A 21,550-nucleotide genomic window follows, 5' to 3' on the forward strand; every position below is an offset into this window, starting at 1 on the left:
TATGACTTAGGCCTTTTCCTTAGGGAGTCCCACGGTCCAGTGGGGAAGGTAGGCAAATGCTATTAACATGATTAGCAATGAGTAGAGATAGCAGCAAGGTGCTGTGGAACAGAGAGATGATAGGATATTTCAGGGAAGGCTACTTGGGGGTAGTGAGGCCAGCCTAGGGTCTTGAAGGATGAGTAGGAGTTTGACTAAATAATTGGTTAAATATATAATGATGCTGTATCTATATGGAACAGAAATGATATGGAGGGATCTCTGCTCAAAATGGAATGCATGATAGACTGAAAAGGGAAACTCAGTATTCATTTCCATATTAAATTCATGCTTTTAAATTAGCTTATATTTTAATACCCTTTATTTAGATCAGATAGTGACAAAAATAGAAGAAAAAAAGAGACTTAGTAGTTTAGACATGTCCATCCACAGCCTACTCTAATCTACAGCTATAAAGTCTTGTATGAACATTATGCTTTAATGTATGTTTTAACTCTCATTTTGTTTTAATGTTATCCAGACCAATATCTAGAGAGCAACAAAATAAACTTTAGAAAATTAGAACATTAAAATGCATTGACAGATTTATTTTAAAGAATTAGACTGCATTAGATTAGGTTTCTCCAGAAACAGACTGTGAAACAAAGATTGGAAGGCAAATGGTGTAAGTGGGGAGGTGCCCCAGGAAGCACGTTTAGAGTAGAGATGTGAGATTGCAGAGGAGAAGCCAGTACAGGGCCTGTTAATGAGCAGGTTACAGCTGCGGGCAGCTGGGGCTCAGTCCTGCCGAGGATGCCTGGGAGATAGTGTAAGAACGTGCTTCAGAGAAGCCCTAAATAAGAGGGAAAAGTTGGGGCGCTGAGAGTCCCAGACTCCTTTGTTCAAAGGAAGCCTTGAGCGGAGGCTAAAGCGAAAGATAAAAGCAGAGCCTAGAGAGGTGAAACATCTCCACACATATTTCTGCCACCTGTCAGCCTGGGCCATGGTTCCATTTCCACCACCCCCCGCCCCGTACTGGGTTTTCCCAGGAACCTGCAGGACTTTGGGGAGCGTGGTTTGAAAGGTCTCGGCTTTGCAGGAGAGTTCGACATCAAGCAAAGCTTGGAGGCCGCTGGAAAGTACCTGTGGATGTGGGTTGCTTCCACATAATATGATGGCCATCATGGGGATTATTGAAATATCACGTTCAACTTTTTACCTTTAGAAAAATTCTCAAACGTGACATTATTTTTACTTTCTGGAGGACCAAGTGTGAATTGCATCAGACTTGGACATAAGTTTGCATAATAAGGACAGATGTTTTAGGAGCTGTAGTTTGGACATCAGGACTTTGACAAAAGAATGCCATATAGGATGGGTGGGGGGTTTTTTTTTGGTAATTAAAATAAATTTGTTTTTCTTGAGTTAAATCTGAGCCATTTTAATGCTACTACTAACAATCACAAAATGTTCTGGGGAGAAGTGTAGTGTCTGATTCATGTTTTTCTTCCTCAGGTTTCTAATATTCAGGCAAGAACGGTTGTGTTGTCCTGGGCTCCCCCTGTTGGACTTTTGTGTGGACCCCACAGTGGTCTTTCCTTCCCCTACAGCTATGAGGTTGCTCTGTCAGACAAAGGACGAGATGGAAAATACAAGATAATTTACAGGTAGCGTATATTTCCATGTGTTTTTCTCAGCTGCCAAACTGTGAGATTGGTGTTACTAAGGAGAATAAAAAACAAAGGAAAAATTTAATGGCTTTGCAAATTTTCCTTTAAATAGTTCTTTTTAAGAATTAGTGAGAATTGTAATGTCAAGAGTTAACTTTAGGGCCTCCCTGGTGGCGCAAGTGGTTGAGAGTCCGCCTGCCGATGCAGGGGACACGGGTTCGTGCCCCGGTCCGGGAAGATACCACATGCCGCGGAGCGGCTGGGCCCGTGAGCCATGGCCGCTGAGCCTGCGCGTCCGGAGCCTGTGCTCCGCAGCGGGGGAGGCCACAACAGTGAGAGGCCCGCATACCGCAAAAAAAAAAAAAGAGTTAACTTTGTCCAGAGTAATTGCTAATCAGAAATGACTTTTATACAGCTATTTGGTGTTGGTCAAATATGTCACTTGGTTATGTTAGCTTGCCAGTGTAGTACTAAAGAAAATTTTCCATTAATGTCAGAGCAAAAAGTGAGCGTGCCTTTTAGTTTTTACATATATCATGCACTTCTATGATCACCTCTTTTTAGGCCCAGACCTTGTGCTAGTCTTGTTTTTCAAAATTCTACAATGTGGTTTCCATTTCACCCTCCTTCTTATCCTCTACAGTAGTTTTCCAGTCTGCAGAAAAGCTTTTCATTCGGAGGCTATCTTAAATCGTCAAAAGTTTAGCACACCGAATTAGGGATTATCCCCTTCCACTTTATGGACTCTCAGATATTAACCATTTAAGTGATTTATAGCTGTGTTCTAAATGTGATAAAAAATTTTTAGGGTCAAATCTTTTCTCTTTTGTAATTGCTGACACTGCTCAGATTTGCAGAGTAGGAAATCAGAAGCCATCTTGTTCTAACTACTTGTTTGACCTCTCTGTGACTGGCCCTGGGAACTACTGCCCAAGCCCAGTGTAACATGGTCACACAAAGCCCACCTCTTCCTCTGCCAGAGAAGCTGCTTTTCTCTTCTGTTTCCCTGCTGCAGACCTCGCATCTCCCTAGCCCCATTCCTAATTCTTAACTTGCTCCAGGGACTTGTCTTTTTCTGGACAAAGAAAAGGGGGAAAGAGAGACAGAGGGAAGCCCTTTAGTCACTCTCTCCTGTTGCCGCCCCGTAGGGCTCTGTTCTCTCTTCCTGGACTCCTACAAGAGTCTCCTCAGGCTCCTCCAGCACCCACTCTTGCTCTCTTCCCATCCAGCCTCCACGCTGCAAAAACAGAAGTCAGGCCAAGTCACACCCCTGTGGGAACACTACAGTGCTTTTTCACTGTGCTTAGAATGTAGTCCTAACCCCTTCCTCTGGCTCACAACCATTGGGTTCTATTTTGAAAAGTCAGAATTGGTAGTGACCTTAGCAAAATATAGAGCACCATTTCCCCCAGCCCACCAAGAAACACTTAGATTCTATCAATGCATGATGGTCATTGGTGGCAGGAGCTAGAGTCCCAAGTGCCCAGTGAGGCAGGCAGGTAACGTAAGTGAGGAAGTACGAAGCTTGGGAATGAGGTGAACGGTGAAGGTGAACGGGAACACTCCTGTCTTCATCAAGAAAGGAGCAGCTGGGGCTTCCCTGGTGGCGCAGTAGTTGGGAGTCCGCCTGCCGATGCAGGGGACACGGGTTCGTGCCCCAGTCCGGGAAGATCCCACATGACGCGGAGCGGCTGGGCCCGTGAGCCATGGCCGCTGAGCCTGCGCGTCCCGAGCCTGTGCTCCGCAGCGGGAGGGGCCACAACAGTGAGAGGCCTGCGTACCGCAAAAAAAAAAAAAAAAAAAAAAGAAAGGAGCAGCTGGCAGTCACCTAAAGTAGGTTGTTGCATAAGGGAATGTAGGCCTAGATTTGCTGATTCCTTGGAATTTTTTTTAAAGGAAATGCTAAAAATCTGAATTGTTATGTAAACCTTCCTAAGTTAAACTAATTCAGCAAATTCAAAAAACTTCAAAGATAAAGTGCAAGTCAAACAACATAACTGCATGCAGGGTGTGGACATTGGCCTCCAGTTTGCAACTTTAAAAAAGTATTTTTATTTAAATAATTTCAAACTTATAAAGTGTTACAGAAATAAAGAGATCAAGGAATATGTGCATATCCTTTACCCAGATTCACATATTATTAACTTTTTACCCTATTTGCTTTACTATTTGATTTTCTGTCTTGCCTTTTCTCTCCTCTTAATCTGTATTTTTTCCTATTAGTTTTATACATCATGGTCCTTTACTGCTAAATACTGCAGGGTGTTTCCTAAGATGTTTTCTTAAATAGCTACAATGCCATTACTTCATGACTTTACATCAATACCATACTTTTATCCAATCTATCGTCCACATTCCAGTTTTGTCAGTTGATTAAATAATGTCTTCGGTAGCATTTTTCTTCCCCTTGTAGGACAAGATCCATTCTAGGGTCAGATACAGCAGTTGGTTGTCATGTCTCTGTAGCTTTCTTTAATTTGGAGCACTTCCACAGTATTTCATTGTCCTTTATCACACTGACTTTTTTTTTTTTCCAATTTTCTGTTTTAATAATGAAAACTGACATGTATACATACTTTTTCAAAAACAAACATGTTAAATATCACTAGCAGGGCAATAAGTTAAAAAAATTTTTTTAATTATGGCTATGGCTAAATTTCAAACATACAGAAACATACAGAAAATACTACAATGAACCCCCAGATAACCATCACTCAAATTTAACAATTATCAAGATTTTGCCACATTTGCATCATATCCCCTTTATTACTATTATTATTGTTGTTGTTGTAGTTATTGTAGCATTTGGTAGCAACTCACAGATAACACATCAGTTACTCCTACATAGTTCAATATGGATCAACATAGATATTTTTTTACGTAACTGCAATGCATTAACATCTAGGAAAACTGACAATAATTATACCAGGCATCATTTAATACCTTGGTCATATTCAAATTTTCCCAGTTGTCTCAAAAGTGTGTTTTAATATTGATTTCTTCTTCTGGGAATACAAATGAAGTTTACTCATTGCATGGGATTGTTAGGTCTCATAAATCTATTTAAGTCTAGAATAGTCTCCCTTTCATCCTTTATTTTTTTGGAAATGGAATAGCTACTTTATATTTTAAATTTTAATTAAAAATTTTTATTGACGTATAGTTGGCATACAATATAGTTTTCAGGTGTATCTCCCACCTTTTTAAAAATTCTTGATCAGTTGCAAAAAGTGAATCACTTTTTTTACCAATCTGAATTTGTGGTATCCTTTAACTTAATCTTCCTCCCCCTTATTTCTTATAAGTGGATAGTTAGTTCTGGAGCTTGATCAGATGCAGATTTAACATTTGTGGGAGGCTTTCATCAAGGTACTTCTATGTACTTCCTCTTCCAGCACATTGGGAAGCAACAGTGTTTGGTGGCCTCACTGTGATTAAATCGTTTGGGTATTATCCAATGCCCTTTTTAAAAATCTTATTTATTTATTTGAAATATAGTTGACATACAGTATTAGTTTCAGGTATGCTACATAGTGATTCAAAATTTTTATAGATTACAGTCCATTTAAAGTTATTATAGGCTTTCCCTGGTGGCTCACTAGTTAAGAATCCGCCTGCCAATGCAGGGGACATGGGTTTGAACCCTGGTCCGGGAAGATCCCACATGCCGCGGAGCAGCTAAGCCCGTGTGCCACAGCTACTGAGCCCACGTGCTACAGTTACTGAAGCCCGCGCGCCTAGAGCCCATGCTCCTCAACAAGAGAAGCCACCACAGTGAGAACCCACGCACCGCAACTAGAGGAAACCCACGTGCAGCAACGAAGACCCAACACAGTCAAAAATTAATTAATTAATTTAAAAATATAAATAAAGTTATTATAAAATATTGGCTGTATTCCCTGTGCTGTGTATTACATCCTTGTAGCTTATTTACTTTATACATAGTAGTTTGTACTTCTCAATCCCCTACCCATATCTTGCCCCTCCCCAGTTCGCTCTCCCCACTGGTACCTACTAGTTTGTTCTCTATACCTGTGAGACTGTTTCTGTTTTGTTATATTCATTTGTCTGTTTTATTTTTTAGATACCACATATAAGTGCTAGCATACAGTGTTTGTCTTTGTCTGACTTATTTCACTAAGCATAATACCCTCCAGGTCCATCCGTGTTGTTACACATGGCAGAATTTCATTCTTTTTTGTGGCTGGGTAGATACTGACATTTGTGAAGATTAGAGTTATGCCCCCACACACGCCTCTCACGTTTAAAAATTTTTTTAATGGGAACATTACTTATTTTCTGGAATGTTGGTGGTTTCCTTATGATTAAGTCAAGGTTCTGTTGCAGCTTCTGGTCAAATAAATGGTTTTATTTTGTGTAAGAGAGCTATTTATTGGCATGCATCTGTAAGAGAGCTGTTTATTAGTATTGATATGTGAGGGAAGTAGATTGAGGTTTCTTAAAGAGAGTTGAGAAGTTGAAGCTATTGGGGTTCTTGCCAGGACAAGTCTGGGAGCCACCTTCAGTTGACAGCTGGTGCTGTTATTTACACGTACGTTTATCTAGGTATCTTTCTGTTCAGCTTGCTTCCTTATTTACTTATTTTTATGTAGTCATTTTGAAGAAGTGGTAAGATATTTTGGAATTTTATTCATAAGTTAGCCTTGCCATTTTCCAGATCCAGAATGACACCATTTCAAGGAATCTCATTTACTAGTCCAGAAAAATGATAATACCAAGCAGGACTGACTTATTTCTGACTTAAGGTGGAAGTAGAAATAATAGTTCTTGAATCGCTGTTGGTACCTGACTATGAGACCCAAATCCAAAAGCTGTTTTATTTTTGAAACTGGTATCATTGACTAAGAAATGATTTTTCATTGCAGCGGAGAAGAATTAGAATGTAACCTGAAAGATCTTAGACCAGCAACCGATTATCATGTGAGGTGAGTATTGGGGAATTCAGATTGCTAAAATAAATAATATGCTCCTTTTTAAAAGTGTTTGGTTAACAGCACTTGCCTAACTAAAAGTGTCAGTACCTTTGCTCATCAGCCATTCCTTGATGTCCTACACTTGAGAGCACAGAGATTGGGAGTCCACAGAAGTGCTCTGGTAATAGAAAAGTAGATGATACCTGAACAGAATTTAAAAATTATTTTTGCGAAGTAATTTTTATTTTACATAGTCTTCTAAGATCCGTTGGAATGCGTGGTTAAATATATCGTATTTTTTTCTATAAAGCAATCATTTTTTACCATGGGTATATCTGTTATTATAGACCTTCCATGTAAACTATATGTTCAGCCAATATGACTAAATAAAGTCCTTCCCATGTTTCAAGTTTGGACCTAAAAGGCAATACGTTTTGAAATAAGTAATGCAGATATCAAAATTATCTCTAGCAAGAGCTAATGCAGTTTGCCGAAACAACTCACATAGTTTGCTACCGAGTCTGAACTCTCTACCATGACTGCTCTGGAAGGCAGGGATAGCTGATCTCAGGGAGAGACCTGGCCAACCACAGACCTGCGAGGACGAAAGTATCATCTAAATGTTTACAGAGCTCATCTGATTACTCAAAGATACATCCATACATCCATCTGCAAACAGGCAGATTTTTTAATCTGAATGTGATCCATAATATCGTCTAAATTTTCATTTTAATTTAAACTTTCATTTTATTTAATTTTTAATTTGATCAGAAATTCTCATTTTATCTAATAGGGTGAAAAACAACAAATTCTCCTTTCTTCAATTATATATGTGTATATCAAGATTATGTAATAAAATTGCAAGCATCAAGCACACACCCTTTATTACACTTTTCAAAGGTTAATTCACACCACATGTTCCCTTTGTGGTGGAGTAGAGGCAGGGTAGCCTAGCAAGAAGAGCATATGTTAATTATTAGGAAGCTTGAGGTCTAGTCTGGTTCTGCCCATCAATTGACTGTTTTAACTTTGGTCAATCACAGAGAATCCATGCCACAATTTTCTCAGTAACAAAAGTAAGGAAAGTAGTGGTGTGTTCAGATTATAGTATCTTATTAGCTGCACAAGTGTTTAAAACTATGTTTAAAGCAATACATAAAAGAGCAAGGTTTTTATATTCAGTCATAAAGTGTATATCTGCTTAGCTATTGTTTTGTTTAGATGAACTCTGTTGCAACCATCTTTTCCTATTTGCATCAAAACTTTTGGATTTTGAGTGAATTAGCTTTAGCCCAAACATATTGAACTTTTCACACCATCTGTACAAACAAAAAAATTTGTATAACTTGTGAAGCTGAGATGGTAATAGTTTAACCATTCTTTGAAATGGTCGATTTAACAGCAAACCAGAAAATGTAACACAACATAGGGAGTCCTGTAAATGTTCTCCATTAGACGTTGTTAACATGTGTTTCCTTTTTTCTCTTTTACTGTTCATTGTCATTGCTTTACTAAAGGTTTACTTTATTAATTTTCTGCTCATCCATGAGTTGACAATAACTTTTAAAAAATTTTTAAATGTCACAGTCTGCCCTTTATTTACTGTCCTATCTGTTGTGTTGCCCTTTGTATCTTTTTAACACCTCTTACGAAGGGTAAACTTGAGAATACTTGCTCATTAATTGTTTTTACATATCTTATGAACACCTTAAACTTCTGGGCAGATAAAAGGAATAATTAATGGATTCCCCAAAAGACATAGGAGCATGAGGTAGTTACCATCTAGAGGCCTTGGGTCCAAGACTTCCTCCTAACACATCGGGGATCCCACCCTTGTGACATATATATATATATATATATATATATATATATATATTTTTTTTTTTTTTCCTGGTACGTGGGCCTCTCACTGTTGTGGCCTCTCCCGTTGCGGAGCACAGGCTCTGGACGCGTAGGCTCAGCAGCCATGGTTCATGGGCCCAGCCGCTCCGCGGCATGTGGGATCTTCCCGGACCAGGGCACGAACCTGCATCCCCTGCATTGGCAGGCGGACTCTCAACCACTGCGCCACCAGTGAAGCCCCCTTGTGACATATTTGACACTTGTGTGACACCACACATAAACAGCCTAAGGCACCACCAGCTGTTATTTGGTTTAGTGCTCTGCTGGCCAGAGAGATGGAAAATTCTCCATCTCTTTGATCCTGATCTCTTTACATTTTTATACAGCAGGTTCTCATTAGTTACCTCTTTTATACACATCAGTGTATACATGTCAATCCCAATCTCCCTATTCATCCCACCACCACCACCACCACCCTGCCGCTTTCCCCCATTGGTGTCCATACGTTTGTTCTCTACATCTGTGTCTATTTCTGCCTTGCACACCTGTTCATCTGTACCATTTTTCTAGATTCCACATATATGAATTAATATATTTGTTTTTCTCTTTCTGACTTACTTCACTCTGTATGACAGTCTCTAGGTCCATCCACGTCTCTACAAATGACCCAATTTCATTCCTTTTTATGGCTGAGTAATATTCCATTGTATATATGCACCACATCTTCTTTATCCATTCGTCTGTTGATGGGCATTTAGGTTGCTTCCATGACCTGGCTATTGTAAATAGTGCTGCAGTGAACATCGGGGTGCATGTGTCTTTTTGTTTTTTGTTTTTTCCACATCTTTATTGGAGTATAAATGCTTTACAATGTTGTGTTAGTTTCTACTGTACAACAAAGTGAATCAGCTATATGTATACATATATCCCCATATCCCCTTCCTCTTGAGCCTCCCGCCCCCCACCCTCCCTATCCCACCCCTCTAGGTCGTCACAAAGCACCAAGCTGATCTCCCTGTGCTATGTGGCTGCTTCCCACTAGCCATCCATTTTACATTTGGTAGTGTATATATGTCAGTGCTACTCTCTTATTTCATCCAAGCTTCCCCTTCACCCCCATGCCCTCAACTCCGTTCTCCATGTCTGCGTCTTTATTACTGCCCTGCCACTAGGTTTATCAGTACCATTTTTTAAAATGCCATATATATGCATTAGCCTCATATACAGCCTTTATTATGTTGAGGTAGGTTCCCTCTGTGACCACTTGCTGGAGAGTTTTTATCATAAATGGGTGTTGAATTTTGTCAGAAGCTTTTTCTTCATCTATTGAGATGATCGTATGGTTTTTATTCTTCAATTTGTTAATGTGGTGTATCACATTGATTTGCATATATTGAAGATCTCTTGCATCCCTGGGATAAATCACACTTGATCATGATGTATGATCCTTTTAATGTGTTGTTGGATTCTGTTTGCTAGTATTTTGTTGAGGACTTTTGCATCTATATTCATCAGTGATATTGGTCTATAATTTTCTTTTTTTGTAGTGTCTTTGTCTGGTTTTGGTATCAGGGTAATGGTGGCCTTGTAGAATGAGTTTCGGAGTGTTCCTTCCTCTGCAGTTTTTTGGAAGAGTTTGAGAAGGATGGGTGTTACCTCTTCTCTAAATGTTTGATGGAATTCACCCGTGAAGCCATCTGGTCCTGGACTTCTGTTTGTTGGAAGATTTTTAATCACAGTTTCAATTTCATTACTTGTGATTGTTCTGTTCATATTTTCTGTTTCTTCCTGGTTCAGTCTTGGAAGGTTATACCTTTCTAAAAATTTGTCCATTTCTTCCAGGTTGTCCATTTTATTGGCATAGAGTTGCTTGTAGTAGTCTCTCAGAATGCTTTGTATTTCTGCAGTGTCTGTTGTAACTTCTCCTTTTTCATTTCTAATTTTATTGATTTGAGTCCTCTCCCTCTTTTTCTTGATGAGTCTGGCTAAAGGTTTATCAATTTTGTATATCTTCTCAAAGAACCAGCTTTTAGTTTTATTGATATTTGCTATTGTTTTCTTTGTTTCTATTTCATTTATTTCTGCTCTGATCTTTATGTTTTCTTGCCCTCTGCTAACTTTGGGTTTTGTTTGTTCTTCTTTCTCTAGTTCCTTTAGGTGTAAGGTTAGATTGTTTATTTGAGATTTTTCTTATTTCTTGAGGTAGGATTGTATTGCTATAAACTTCCCTCTTAGAACTGCTTTTGCTGCATCCCATAGGTTTTAGATCATCGTGTTTTCATTGTCATTTGTCTCTAAGTATTTTTTTGATTTCCTCTTTGATTTCTTGAGTGATCTCTTGGTTATTTAGTAACGTATTGTTTAGCCTCCATGTGTTTGTGTTTTTTACATTTTTCCCCCTGTAATTTATTTCTAATCTCACAGCACTGTGGTCGGAAAAGATGCTTGATGTGATTTCAATTTTCTTAAATTTACCGAGGCTTGATTTGTGACCCCAGATGTGATCTATCCTGGAGAATGTTCTGTGTACACTTGAGAGGAAAGTGTATTTTGTTGTTTTCGGATGGAATGTCCTATAAATATCAATTAAATCTATCCTGGTCTGTTGTGTCATTTAAAGCTTGAGTTTCCTTATTAATTTTCTGTCTTGATGATCTGTCCATTGGTGCAGTTGAGGTGTTAAATTCCCCCACTGTTACTGTGTTACTGCCGATTTCCTCTTTTATAGCTGTTAGCAGTTGCCTTATATGTTGAGGTACTCCTATGTTGGGTGTGTATGCATTTATAATTGTTATATCTTCTTCTTGGATTGATCTTGATCATTATGTTGTGTCCTTCCTTGTCTCTTGTAACATTCTTTATTTTAAAGTCTATTTTATCTGATATGAGAATTGCTACTCCAGCTTTCTTTTGATTTCCTTTTTCATGGTATATCTTTTTCCGTCCCCTCACTTTCAGTCTGTCTGTGTCCCCAGGTCTGAAGTAGGTCTCTTGTAGACAGCACATATATGGGTGTTGTTTTTGTATCCATTCAGCAAGCCTGTCTTTTGGTTGGAATATTTAATCCATTCATGTTTAAGGTAATTATCAATATATATGTTCCTATGACCATTTTCTTAATTGTTTTGGGTTTGTTTTTGTAGGTCCTTTTCTTCTCTTGTGTTTCCCACTTAGAGAAGCTCCTTTAGCATTTGTTGTAGAGCTGGTTTGGTGGTGCTGAACTCTCTTAGCTTTTGCTTGTCTGTAAAGCTTTTGATTTCTCTGTTGAATCTGAATGAGATCCTTGCCGGGTAGAGTAATCTTAGTTGTAGGTTCTTCCCTTTTATCACTTTAAATATGTCATGCCACTCCCTTCTGGCTTGTAGAGTTTCTGCTGAGAAATCACCGTTAACCTTATGGGAGTTCCCTTGTATATTGTTTGTCATTTTTCCCTTGTTGCTTTTAATAATTTTTCTTTGTCTTTAATTTTTGTCAGTTTGATTACTTTGTGTCTCGGCATGTTTCTCCGTGGGTTTATCCTGTGCTTCCTGGACTTGGGTGGCTATTTGCTCTCCCATGTTAGGGATGTTTCTGACTATAATCTCTTCAAATATTTTCTCAGGTCCTTTCTCTTTTCTTGTTCTGGGACGCATTATAGATGCGACTTTTGGTGTGTTTAATGTTTTCCCAGAGGTCTCTTAGGCTGTATTCATTTCTTTTCATTCTTTTTTCTTTATTCTGTTCTGCAGCAGTGAATTCCAGCATTCTTTCTTCCTGATCACTTATGTGTTCTTCTGCCTCAGTTATTCTGCTATTGATTCCTTCTAGTGTAGTTTTCATTTCAGTTATTGTATTGTTCATCTCTGTTTGTTTGTTCTTTAATTCTTCTAGGTGTTTGTTAAACATTTCTTACATCTTCTCAATCTTTGCCTCCATTCTTTTTCTGAGGTCCTGGATCATCTTCACCATCATTATTCTGAATTCTTTTTTCTGGGAGGTTACCTATCTCCACTTCATTTAATTGTTTTTCTGGGTTTTATCTTGTTCCTTCATCGGGTACATAGTCCCCTGCCTTTTCATTTTGTCTATCTTTCAATGTGGTTTTTGTTCCACAGGCTGCAGGATTGTAGTTCTTCTTGCTTCTGCTGTCTGCCCTCTAGTGGATGAGGCTATCTAAGAGGCTTGTGCAAGCTTCCTGCTGGAAGGCACTGGTGGTGGGTAGAGCTGGGTGTTGCTCTGGTGGGCAGAGCTCAGTAAAACTTTAATCCACTTGTCTGCTGATGGGTGGGGCTAAGTTCCCTCCCTGTTGGTTGTTTGGTCTGAGGCGACCCAACGCTGGAGCCTACCCTGGCTCTTTGGTGGGGCTAATGTTGGACTCTGGGAGGGCTCACGCCAAGGAGCACTTCCCAGAACTTCTGCTGCCAGTGTCCTTGTCCCCACGGTGAGCCACAGCTGCCCCCCGCCTTTGCAGGATGCCCTCCAACACTGCCAGATAAGTCTTGTTCTGTCACCTGTGGGGTCACTACTTCTTTCCCCTGGGTCCTGGTGCACACTCTCCTTTGCATGTGCCATCCAAGAGTGGAGTCTCTGTTTACCCCAGTCCTGTTGAAGTCCTGTAATGAAATCCCTATAGCCTTCAAAGTCTGATTCTCTGGGAATTCCTCCTCCCACTGCCAGACCCCCTGGTTGGGAAGCCTGACATGGGCCCAGAACCTTCACTCTAGTGCGTGAACTTCTGTGGTATAATTGTTCTCCAGTTTGTGAGTCACCCACCCGGCGGTTATGATTTTATTGTGATTGCACCCCTCCTACCATCTCATTGCGGCTTCTCCTTTGTCTTTGGATGTAGGGTATCTTTTCTGGTGGGTGCCAGTGTCTTCCTGTCGATGATTGTTCAGCAGTTACTTGTGATTCCGGTGCTCTCTCAAGAGGGAGTGAGCACATGTCCTTCTACTGCGCCATCTTCCAGAACACATCGCTTTTAGTATTTTTAAAAAATTCTTTCCTAAGAAAAATGTCTACAGTCCCAATTGTAGTTACTTTGCTCTGGCTATTCCACAGTCCATATAGGTCATTCATTCTCTTTCCTTATACAGCCTTCCATTTTTCAAGCTAGAGAATACTCTTAACACTTCCAGCCCCTATGTAGAGTCAGTCTCTTCTGCCTTGAATTGCTTTGGGAGGCAGCTTGATGACATAGTAGGCAGACCTTGGAATTTGGAATTAATGACTCAGGCACTTACTGAGGGTATGTGATTAGGCAAGCCATGTAAGCTTCAATGTCCTTGTTTTCTCATTCGTAAAATGAGGATAATAACGATACCAGCCTCAGAAAGATGGTGTGAGAGCAAATGAAATATATGTGCAAATCTATTATAAATCTGTAACACCTATAAATGTTGTTTTGTTTTTCCAAAGTGGTTGCAGATTTTCCACACTAAAAATAAAAAGGACTTCATTATGAAGTTTGACAATACCACTCATTATTTTATTGAGATAAAGATATATCACAATTGGAACTGAAAAAAGCAGACCAATAATCTCTTTTTATGATGCAGTTAACATTCTCAAAATCTTAGTTCCAGGAATGTAAGCTTTTATCAACACAGTAGCCTCAAATATCATTTTAAATTTAATAGTCACCTATAAGGCCTCAAAAAGCTACATGGAAATATTTCCTCACTTTTCCACAACAGAAGCTCCAAATGAATTCCATTACTGTACAGCTGCAAAACGAACAATTATATTTATTACCGTTTTCATTTATTTGTACATTACCAATTTAGAAAATGTCACCTTATAGGAAGTCTAGAGAGCCAATCATGAAAACAGATGTTTCTTTTAGCAGTGCCAAGCAGGCTGTATTCTCCTTCTAGTTGTTAATAGTGCACATTTTGACAAAGGCCTGCAGAAGTCTCTGTTCAAATCACTCTTCCGTAGAGTGAAAGGTTTCTTTCTCAGGTCAGGTACTGACATCTCACCTAGGGCTCCTTTCTTGTTGCTTTTGGTTTTGCTATTCTGATTTCATCCCCTTCACACTGCTTGCTTGATATCTTTATGGAATTCTTTTTCTCATTTTCAGTTTTTTCCTCCCTCATGTTAGTGAGTATTGTCTGAGTTCACCAGTCAGATACACAACCATTTTTTAAAGTAGCAGCCTCTCAGTCATGGAGTTCTGTCATTGAACTGTATAGTGCTTGGCATCAGTTCCTAGGCAAGAATAGCTCTTGAATTCTACTTGCCATCACCTCAGTGTTATTGGGAATAATTTATTAAGAGACCAGCGGCATCCTTGAGATGGTGCTCTAGGTTATGTGTCTGTAGCTGTTCAGATTGGCGCTTGCTATGCCCTTTAGTCCAAATTCCACATTGAAAATTGTATACTGAGACATTTCAGGTTTTAAAGATTATCTTCCTCACTTTTTGCTATGTATTTTCGTGCCATTGCTCCACATCTATCCGACCACTTTTTTTTTTCTCCTAGTGATTGAGGAAAGTAATTCCTCTATTATGTTGATTTAAAAAATTTAGGTGTTGGGTCCTGGGTTATTTTTATTAAAGTCATCACTTTTATATTAGTTACCCAGTTCTTACACAGATTGCTTTTTTTGGTTTAATGTTGGTTGAATGTTTAAAAGGAATCAATTTGTAATTGTCAAAGTGTATTTATTCAGTGTTTCCATATAGGGTATTGTGTTATGGAATGACGCCACCAATGCAGAGTCTCCTCTCTGTGTGTGTGTGTGTTGAGGAAGAGAGAGGAATGAGAAAAATCCAATACATACATACATACAAATAAATAACATTCTGTTTTATAATACTTACGCATAAGTACGTAACTTTACAATCACTAACATTTATATATTCATTTATTTATACACATACAAAGAAAAGCATATTCCTCTTTTTTTTTTTTTTTTTTGCGGTTTGTGGGCCTATCACGCCGCGGCCCCTCCCGCCGCGGAGCGCAGGCTCCGGACGCGCAGGCCCAGCGGCCATGGCTCATGGGCCCAGCCGCTCTGTGGCACGTGGGATCCTCCCAGACCGGGGCATGAACCCGCGCCCCCTGCATCGGCAGGCGGACCCTCAACCACTGCGCCACCAGGGAAGCCCGCGTATTTCTCTTTTAATTGGTAGTTTTATAATTAAGAGTCGCATTGAAACAATCATTTTACTGTGGGAGTCAAGAATTTATATTTTTATCAATGATAGGATAATCAGGAATTTGAGTGTTGGAATGGATAGCAATTTCAGTGCAGAATTTGAGGCCGTTTTCCAGTCATTGTCATAAACAATTTGGCAAAGAGGTTGCCCAGAGATTATATCATGTAATAACATTTCCCAGAAAAATTATGTGATGAAACATTTCCAAAAATATGTGGTTGACCAGCTCAGTGTGGAGTTATAAAATAGGTGTTATTTTATTTTTTTAAACATCTTTATTGGAGTATAATTGCTTTACAATGGTGTGTTAGTTTCTGCTTTATAACAAAGTGAATCAGCTATGCCTACACTTATATCCCCATATCCCCTCCCTCTTGCGTCTCCCTCCCACCCTCCCTATCCCACCCCTCTGGGTGGTCACAAAGCACCAAGCTGATCTCCCTGTGCTATGCGGCTGCTTCCCACTAGCTATCTGTTTTACATTTGGTAGTGTATATATGTCCATGCCACTCTCTCAGTTCGTCCCAGCTTACCCTTCCCCCTCCCTGTGTCCTCAAGTCCATTCTCTACGTCTGCGTCTTTATTCCTGTCCTGCACCTACGTTCCTCAGAACCATTTTTTTTATTCCATATATATGTGTTAGCATACGGTATTTGTTTTTCTCTTTCTGACTTATTTCACTCTGCATGACAGACTCTAGGTCCATTCACGAAATAGGAATTGCAGCTCCTGGTATGTTACAGATGTGCTGGAGGAAGGGGGAGGCAAATTTCTGAAATTTTTGGAGCACCTGTTCCGTACACATTTAGTTGGTACTTAAACTGAAACAAATGTGCAGACCCAACACAAGATTAGTTATATCCTTAGAAAAGTGTATTCCTCTTTGCTGGTATAAATGCTAAAAGAACTGAATTGTTTGCTGATATATTTAACTTAGGACACTTGTCCTACTCCACAGATCTTCCTGTCACATCGTGGTATTTAGAGAAAACACATCACCATCATGTGAGAAACATGATTGCAACATTCTTCAAAATGTAATGTCATTTACAGAGACTTTTCTGTGAAAATTACTGGTAAAAGCGGAGCAGGTAGTTATTACAGTTATTAGTTGCTATCTATTTACTGAACAATTTGAATTGACAGATGTAATCATGAGGTACTTAGATATCATGTCAAGTTTTAGGTACTGAGTGCAGCACATTTATATTGCCACGTAAAATAGATCTTGTTTCCTTTGCAGAGACAGACTTTTTACAGGTGCAGAGCATTGACTCCTCATTTAGACAAACTATAACATTCTCTGAGTTTAAAGATAAGGGCACTAACTCCTGCCGGCCTGTACACTGTCCATCCTCAAGTACCTCAGAGTTTTACTTGTGCCATCAAGTTCCTTCATTCCTACTGTCATCCTCCCAACCTGGCTGTCAGGAGCCTCCTTCTCTCATGTTTCTCTAGCCCGATAAGTATGGATTTGTGACTCTAAGAATCTCATTGAAAAGAAAGAATGAACTTGACTGAGTCCAGCTCTCCCCAGATAACTAACTGTGGTCTGCTAGTCCTTGGCAGGCTCTTCCCCTACCTCCTTTCCTCTGCTCTATTACCCAATGGATTTTTGGTGCTGACTGTTTTTGTGGATATTTAGGACTTGGTCTGTCTGAGTATAGTCTGAATTCATAAGCAAATGCCTAGTGACCGCAACATGAGATACCTCCTGGGAACGGAAGTGGGTAAAGAGGATTGGGTAAAAGGCGTGAAAAAGCAGTCTCAGTTCCGGGGAGCAGTAGGGAGTGGTGGGGACTCTGAACTGAACAGCACCTGCCCATCTAAAGGGGGAGCTGCTCTCAGTTTCATTTAATTCCTGTCATTCAGGTCTGCAGCTCAGTGTTGCTAGAACTTCTGGTTTTTAAGAGAAGCCAGAGGTTCATTTTTTTAAACGAGAGATCTCCATTTTTTTCAGCATTGGCTTAATTTTTAACTTTGTGTTTCTGAAGATTTCAGTTATAGTCAAAAGTGGACAGTAATTTAATGAACTCTCATATACCCACCACCCAACTTTTTATTTCCTTGGTGCCTTCTCCTACGCCCTCCCCCAACAGTTATTTTGAAGTAAAGTCCAGACATTGTATTATTTCACCTGTGAACCACATTACCATCATCACACACCCCATGCCCATCCAAAATAAACAAAAATGGTAAACTCCTTCATGTCTTTAAAATCCAGACACTGTTCCCATTTCCTCAACTGTCCTAAAAATGAAGGTTTTATTTCTTCAGTTTGTTGTAATTGGAATTCAGACGTGGTTTGAGTATTGTGTTTGGATTATAGCTCTTAAATTTCTTTTAAGCTATAGGTTTTCCCTCCATACCTTTTTTCTCTTCTTGCAATTTATTTGTTGGAATAAATTTTTTTTTTGTCCTGTAGACTTTTCCACACTGTGAATTAGCCTGATTGTATCCTGTAGTGTTGCTTAATAATGTTCTCTCCATGTTTCCTATAAAGCAGTGAAGAGGCTTAATCAGATACAGGTTCAGTTTTTCTGGCAGGGATTTTATAGATAGCGGCATGGTCTCTCATTAGGAGTGCATAATGTCTGCTTGTCTCTTTTTTGGAGATCGTTGCCTATGTCCTTTAATTCATAGGTGGCGGTAATATTTTATTTTTTATTTTTTTGGCGGTAATATTTTAAAACACTATATTCCTTCCCTCCCCCCACACGTACTTTGGGCAAAATACAGTCGATAAGCCATCAGTTGGAGAATTCAACTGATCTGTTAAAGTTCAGGCTGGAACCCTGCCCATGTCTGGAACATTCTGTGATTCATTTTTAAGTAACTTACTCCCAGTGAACCTGTTCTGATACACGGAAATGATCTTGCCGAGTCTCCTGTTTCATTTTCTGTTATCATGTGCCTACTTACAGTGAATGCAAAAAGGAACATTTCTGTCATCAGGTTGGGTGAAGAGCATCCTAATGAGAGGTATCTTTTGTTTGGATCAAATATCATGGTGTCCTCCCCTTAGGCAAACAAGTCAAATATCCAGTAAATATGTATTTTACCTTTCAGAATGGAAGGTAGGCATGTCTGTTAGTACTTTTGACTTGCATGGCCTCTATAAATTTTTTGTGGTGGACTTCAGGTGTATGATTTTTAAAATCCTTTCTCCTCAGTTAGGTCCTATTTTCCATAATGTTATCTGTAGCTGTTATTTATTCTTTGGGCAGAGTGAGGGGAAGTGGATTGCAGGATGAATAGGACAGTAGGGAATACAGTATCGCAGTTAAATCTCCATGACTGAGTACAATTGATCCAACTTTCTAGCTGTGTAGCTTTGGGAAATTTACTTCACCTCTCTAGTCTGAGTGTTCTTCTGTCTTTAATGGCAGCTCATAAAGAGTTGTTTAGAATTAAGGACTTGATGTATTTACAAATTCTGAATAGCTTAATCCATGCATCTTTTTTAGGCAACAAAGGTTTCTTTATTGTCTTTTTAAAAGAGTATGTTTTCAAGTTTTTTTTAATGCCCAATATTTAAAAAATGAAAAAGTAGAAAAGAAGATGGTAAAAAATCAGCATAATCCTATTTTATGCTATTTGAAAGGAGTGTAGTTTTATAATATTGTGTTATATGCTTTTTTTTCACAGCTTCTCTGGAGAAATCAGGTCCATATGTTGAGTATCGAGCCATGCATTTTAATGTGCAGAATTTACATCCTTAATCTTGGCTCCAGGTGTAAGAGTTAGATGTTCACATGGATAAACTACCTGAACCATGTTTTTAATGAATTAGAAGAGAGATGCATTTGGCAGTAGCAAGCCTGTTTCTGTGTGTGAAATGTCCTTATTTCTACCTAAATATCTGCAGTATTATCAACAGTTCAAAGATGATATCTACTTTGTTGTTTGTACTTCTACCTCTCTCTCTCAGTTTGTGGACTCTCATCACTGTTTCTTGTCTCCTTTGACCCAACCCTTATCTGTACTTTTAGCCTTTTTCCAGGCAAAGTCAACCAGAGAGTGGCTTGATGGATTTTAGAATATATATTTGGAGGCCATTTTGGGGAATAAGTATATTTCCTTATTGAGCATATTATTTTCCAGTCAGTAGACTCTGCCTGTCTTAAATGGGGCTGGGTGGCTCTGACAGTTAGTGGGAGGAGAGAATGCATTGAGGCACATCGCCTGCTGGGATGATTTTCCCCTGAAAATGCTGACCATAGTTAGGTCAGGACAAGACCAGTAAATAAGAATAAGGGTCATGGTGTGTACTACATAAGAAATTCTGTTCTCTGTGGTAAGTCCTGGGACAAAGCTGAGATAAAAACCCTGGTCTTCTGTGATGGGCCTCTGCCATTGACTGTATTTGTCTGTCTGTTTTCAGGGTATATGCTATGTACAATTCCGTAAAGGGATCCTGCTCTGAGCCGGTTAGCTTCACCACCCACAGCTGCGCACCCGAGTGTCCTTTCCCGCCTAAGCTGGCACACAGGAGCAAAAGTTCACTAACCTTGCAGTGGAAGGTGGGTAGCACAAAGTGGCAGGAATATTCTGAAGTCTGTAGCCATTTGAAACGTTTATTTAGCAGTATTCCAGTTTGGTGATGGTGTTTCATTTTCTGCATAGTGACTATGTGAAACAAATTATAATGATATCAAAAGTTGCCATCTCTATAAAAATTGGGCAAAAGATTGGGAGAGGGAACTGTGAAATCAAGTTTTAGCTTTCTTTTCAGGGTCATGAGCAACACTTTATAAGTGATATAAATACTTAAGATACCTAAATGTCATCACTTTCTAATAGTTTAATTCATTTCAGTAGACATTTGAGGACTTGACTAAAAAGTTTTTGTGAAGAAAGATTTAGAGATAAAGTAGGTTTATGGGTCCATTGGCTTCTTTCAGTGGTGACTCTGCAATGTCTAATATTTAAAACTGCCTAGAATGTTTAGTGTTCTAAACTACATTAAGGTTTCATTAATTTTGACTAATTAGGCCTTAGGTCAGTTAGGATTACTAATTATTTTTTTAACATCTGAATCATGTAGTAGTTTTCATGAAATACAACTTTTTGGCTATAAATAACTCTTGTCAAAGAGAGGTCCTTAAAGTAGTATATCATTGGCTTATCAGTCACAGTTGTGTGTTTGTAAGAAAATAGTAGATTATGTTATCAATCTCTATAGTAATTATTTCTGTATATTTATACTTTAAAATATAGTTCAAAATGTAAAATTTATCGAGGTAGACATAATAAAGATTTGTGGTATTGGGGGAGAACACCGGTGTGCAAATAAGATAACTAGGGAGTTTCCTTATTGGTGAACAAATACTTTGTCCTTTTGTTCTTAGACCAGAGGGTCAAATTTATCTTGGGAGTTGATAAAAGCAGTTGAGAGTAGTGGTTAGCAACAAAGCATGGACTTCTGTAGACCCCTCTCGTAGCCAGTGGCCAACATTGAGTGTGTTATTTGGACAAAGGCAAAGTTGTAGAATCTGAACTATTTTATTTTCCTTCCTGGCTTCCAGGGATAATCCAGGTCAGTGATTCCCTACCTTTTCAGAGTTTTAACACCCAACTGGTGGTCATCATTGTTTAAGTCCTTGGAGCATATACATCCATTTTAAAATGTGTTCTGTATTTATACATATACGTATGTAAATATGTCTTAAGGAAAGAATTAAAATCCATTTTGTTTGGAAAGTAGAAGAAATCTTAAAGATTACCAGAGGGACCCTGGGGTCTTATAAACCTAAAGTTGGGAATCACTGATACATACTCTGCTTAAAACCTGGATGAAATTCAGGCCTCAGGCAGACGAGCAACTTCAAGAAAAAGATTTCTTACTAGGAGGAAAATGTTTCACAATTTCTTTCTCCCTTTATTTAATTGTAAATCAGAAGCATATTATTGTTCCATTCAGTTACATGCAAAGTTGAAAGTTCTGGATTCAGTTCAGTTTTCATGTTCTTAGAACAGATT

At 39.0% G+C, this 21,550-nt stretch overlaps 1 protein-coding gene across 4 annotated transcripts in view; it reads left to right on the forward strand.

Moving 5' to 3' along the window:
• FNDC3B (fibronectin type III domain containing 3B) overlaps positions 1-21,550 on the forward strand; it is a 353,074-nt gene that overhangs the window by 254,242 nt on the left and 77,282 nt on the right. For all 4 annotated transcript variants that reach the window (XM_060099137.1, XM_060099141.1, XM_060099138.1 and 1 more), the window contains exons 8-10: positions 1,495-1,646; positions 6,536-6,595; positions 19,953-20,091. In XM_060099137.1, coding sequence (XP_059955120.1) covers positions 1,495-1,646; positions 6,536-6,595; positions 19,953-20,091 — 351 coding nt within the window. The remainder of the gene's footprint in view (positions 1-1,494; positions 1,647-6,535; positions 6,596-19,952; positions 20,092-21,550) is intronic.

Source organism: Mesoplodon densirostris, chromosome 5 (genome assembly GCF_025265405.1).
Source record: "Mesoplodon densirostris isolate mMesDen1 chromosome 5, mMesDen1 primary haplotype, whole genome shotgun sequence".
Taxonomy (NCBI): Eukaryota; Metazoa; Chordata; class Mammalia; order Artiodactyla; family Ziphiidae; genus Mesoplodon; species Mesoplodon densirostris.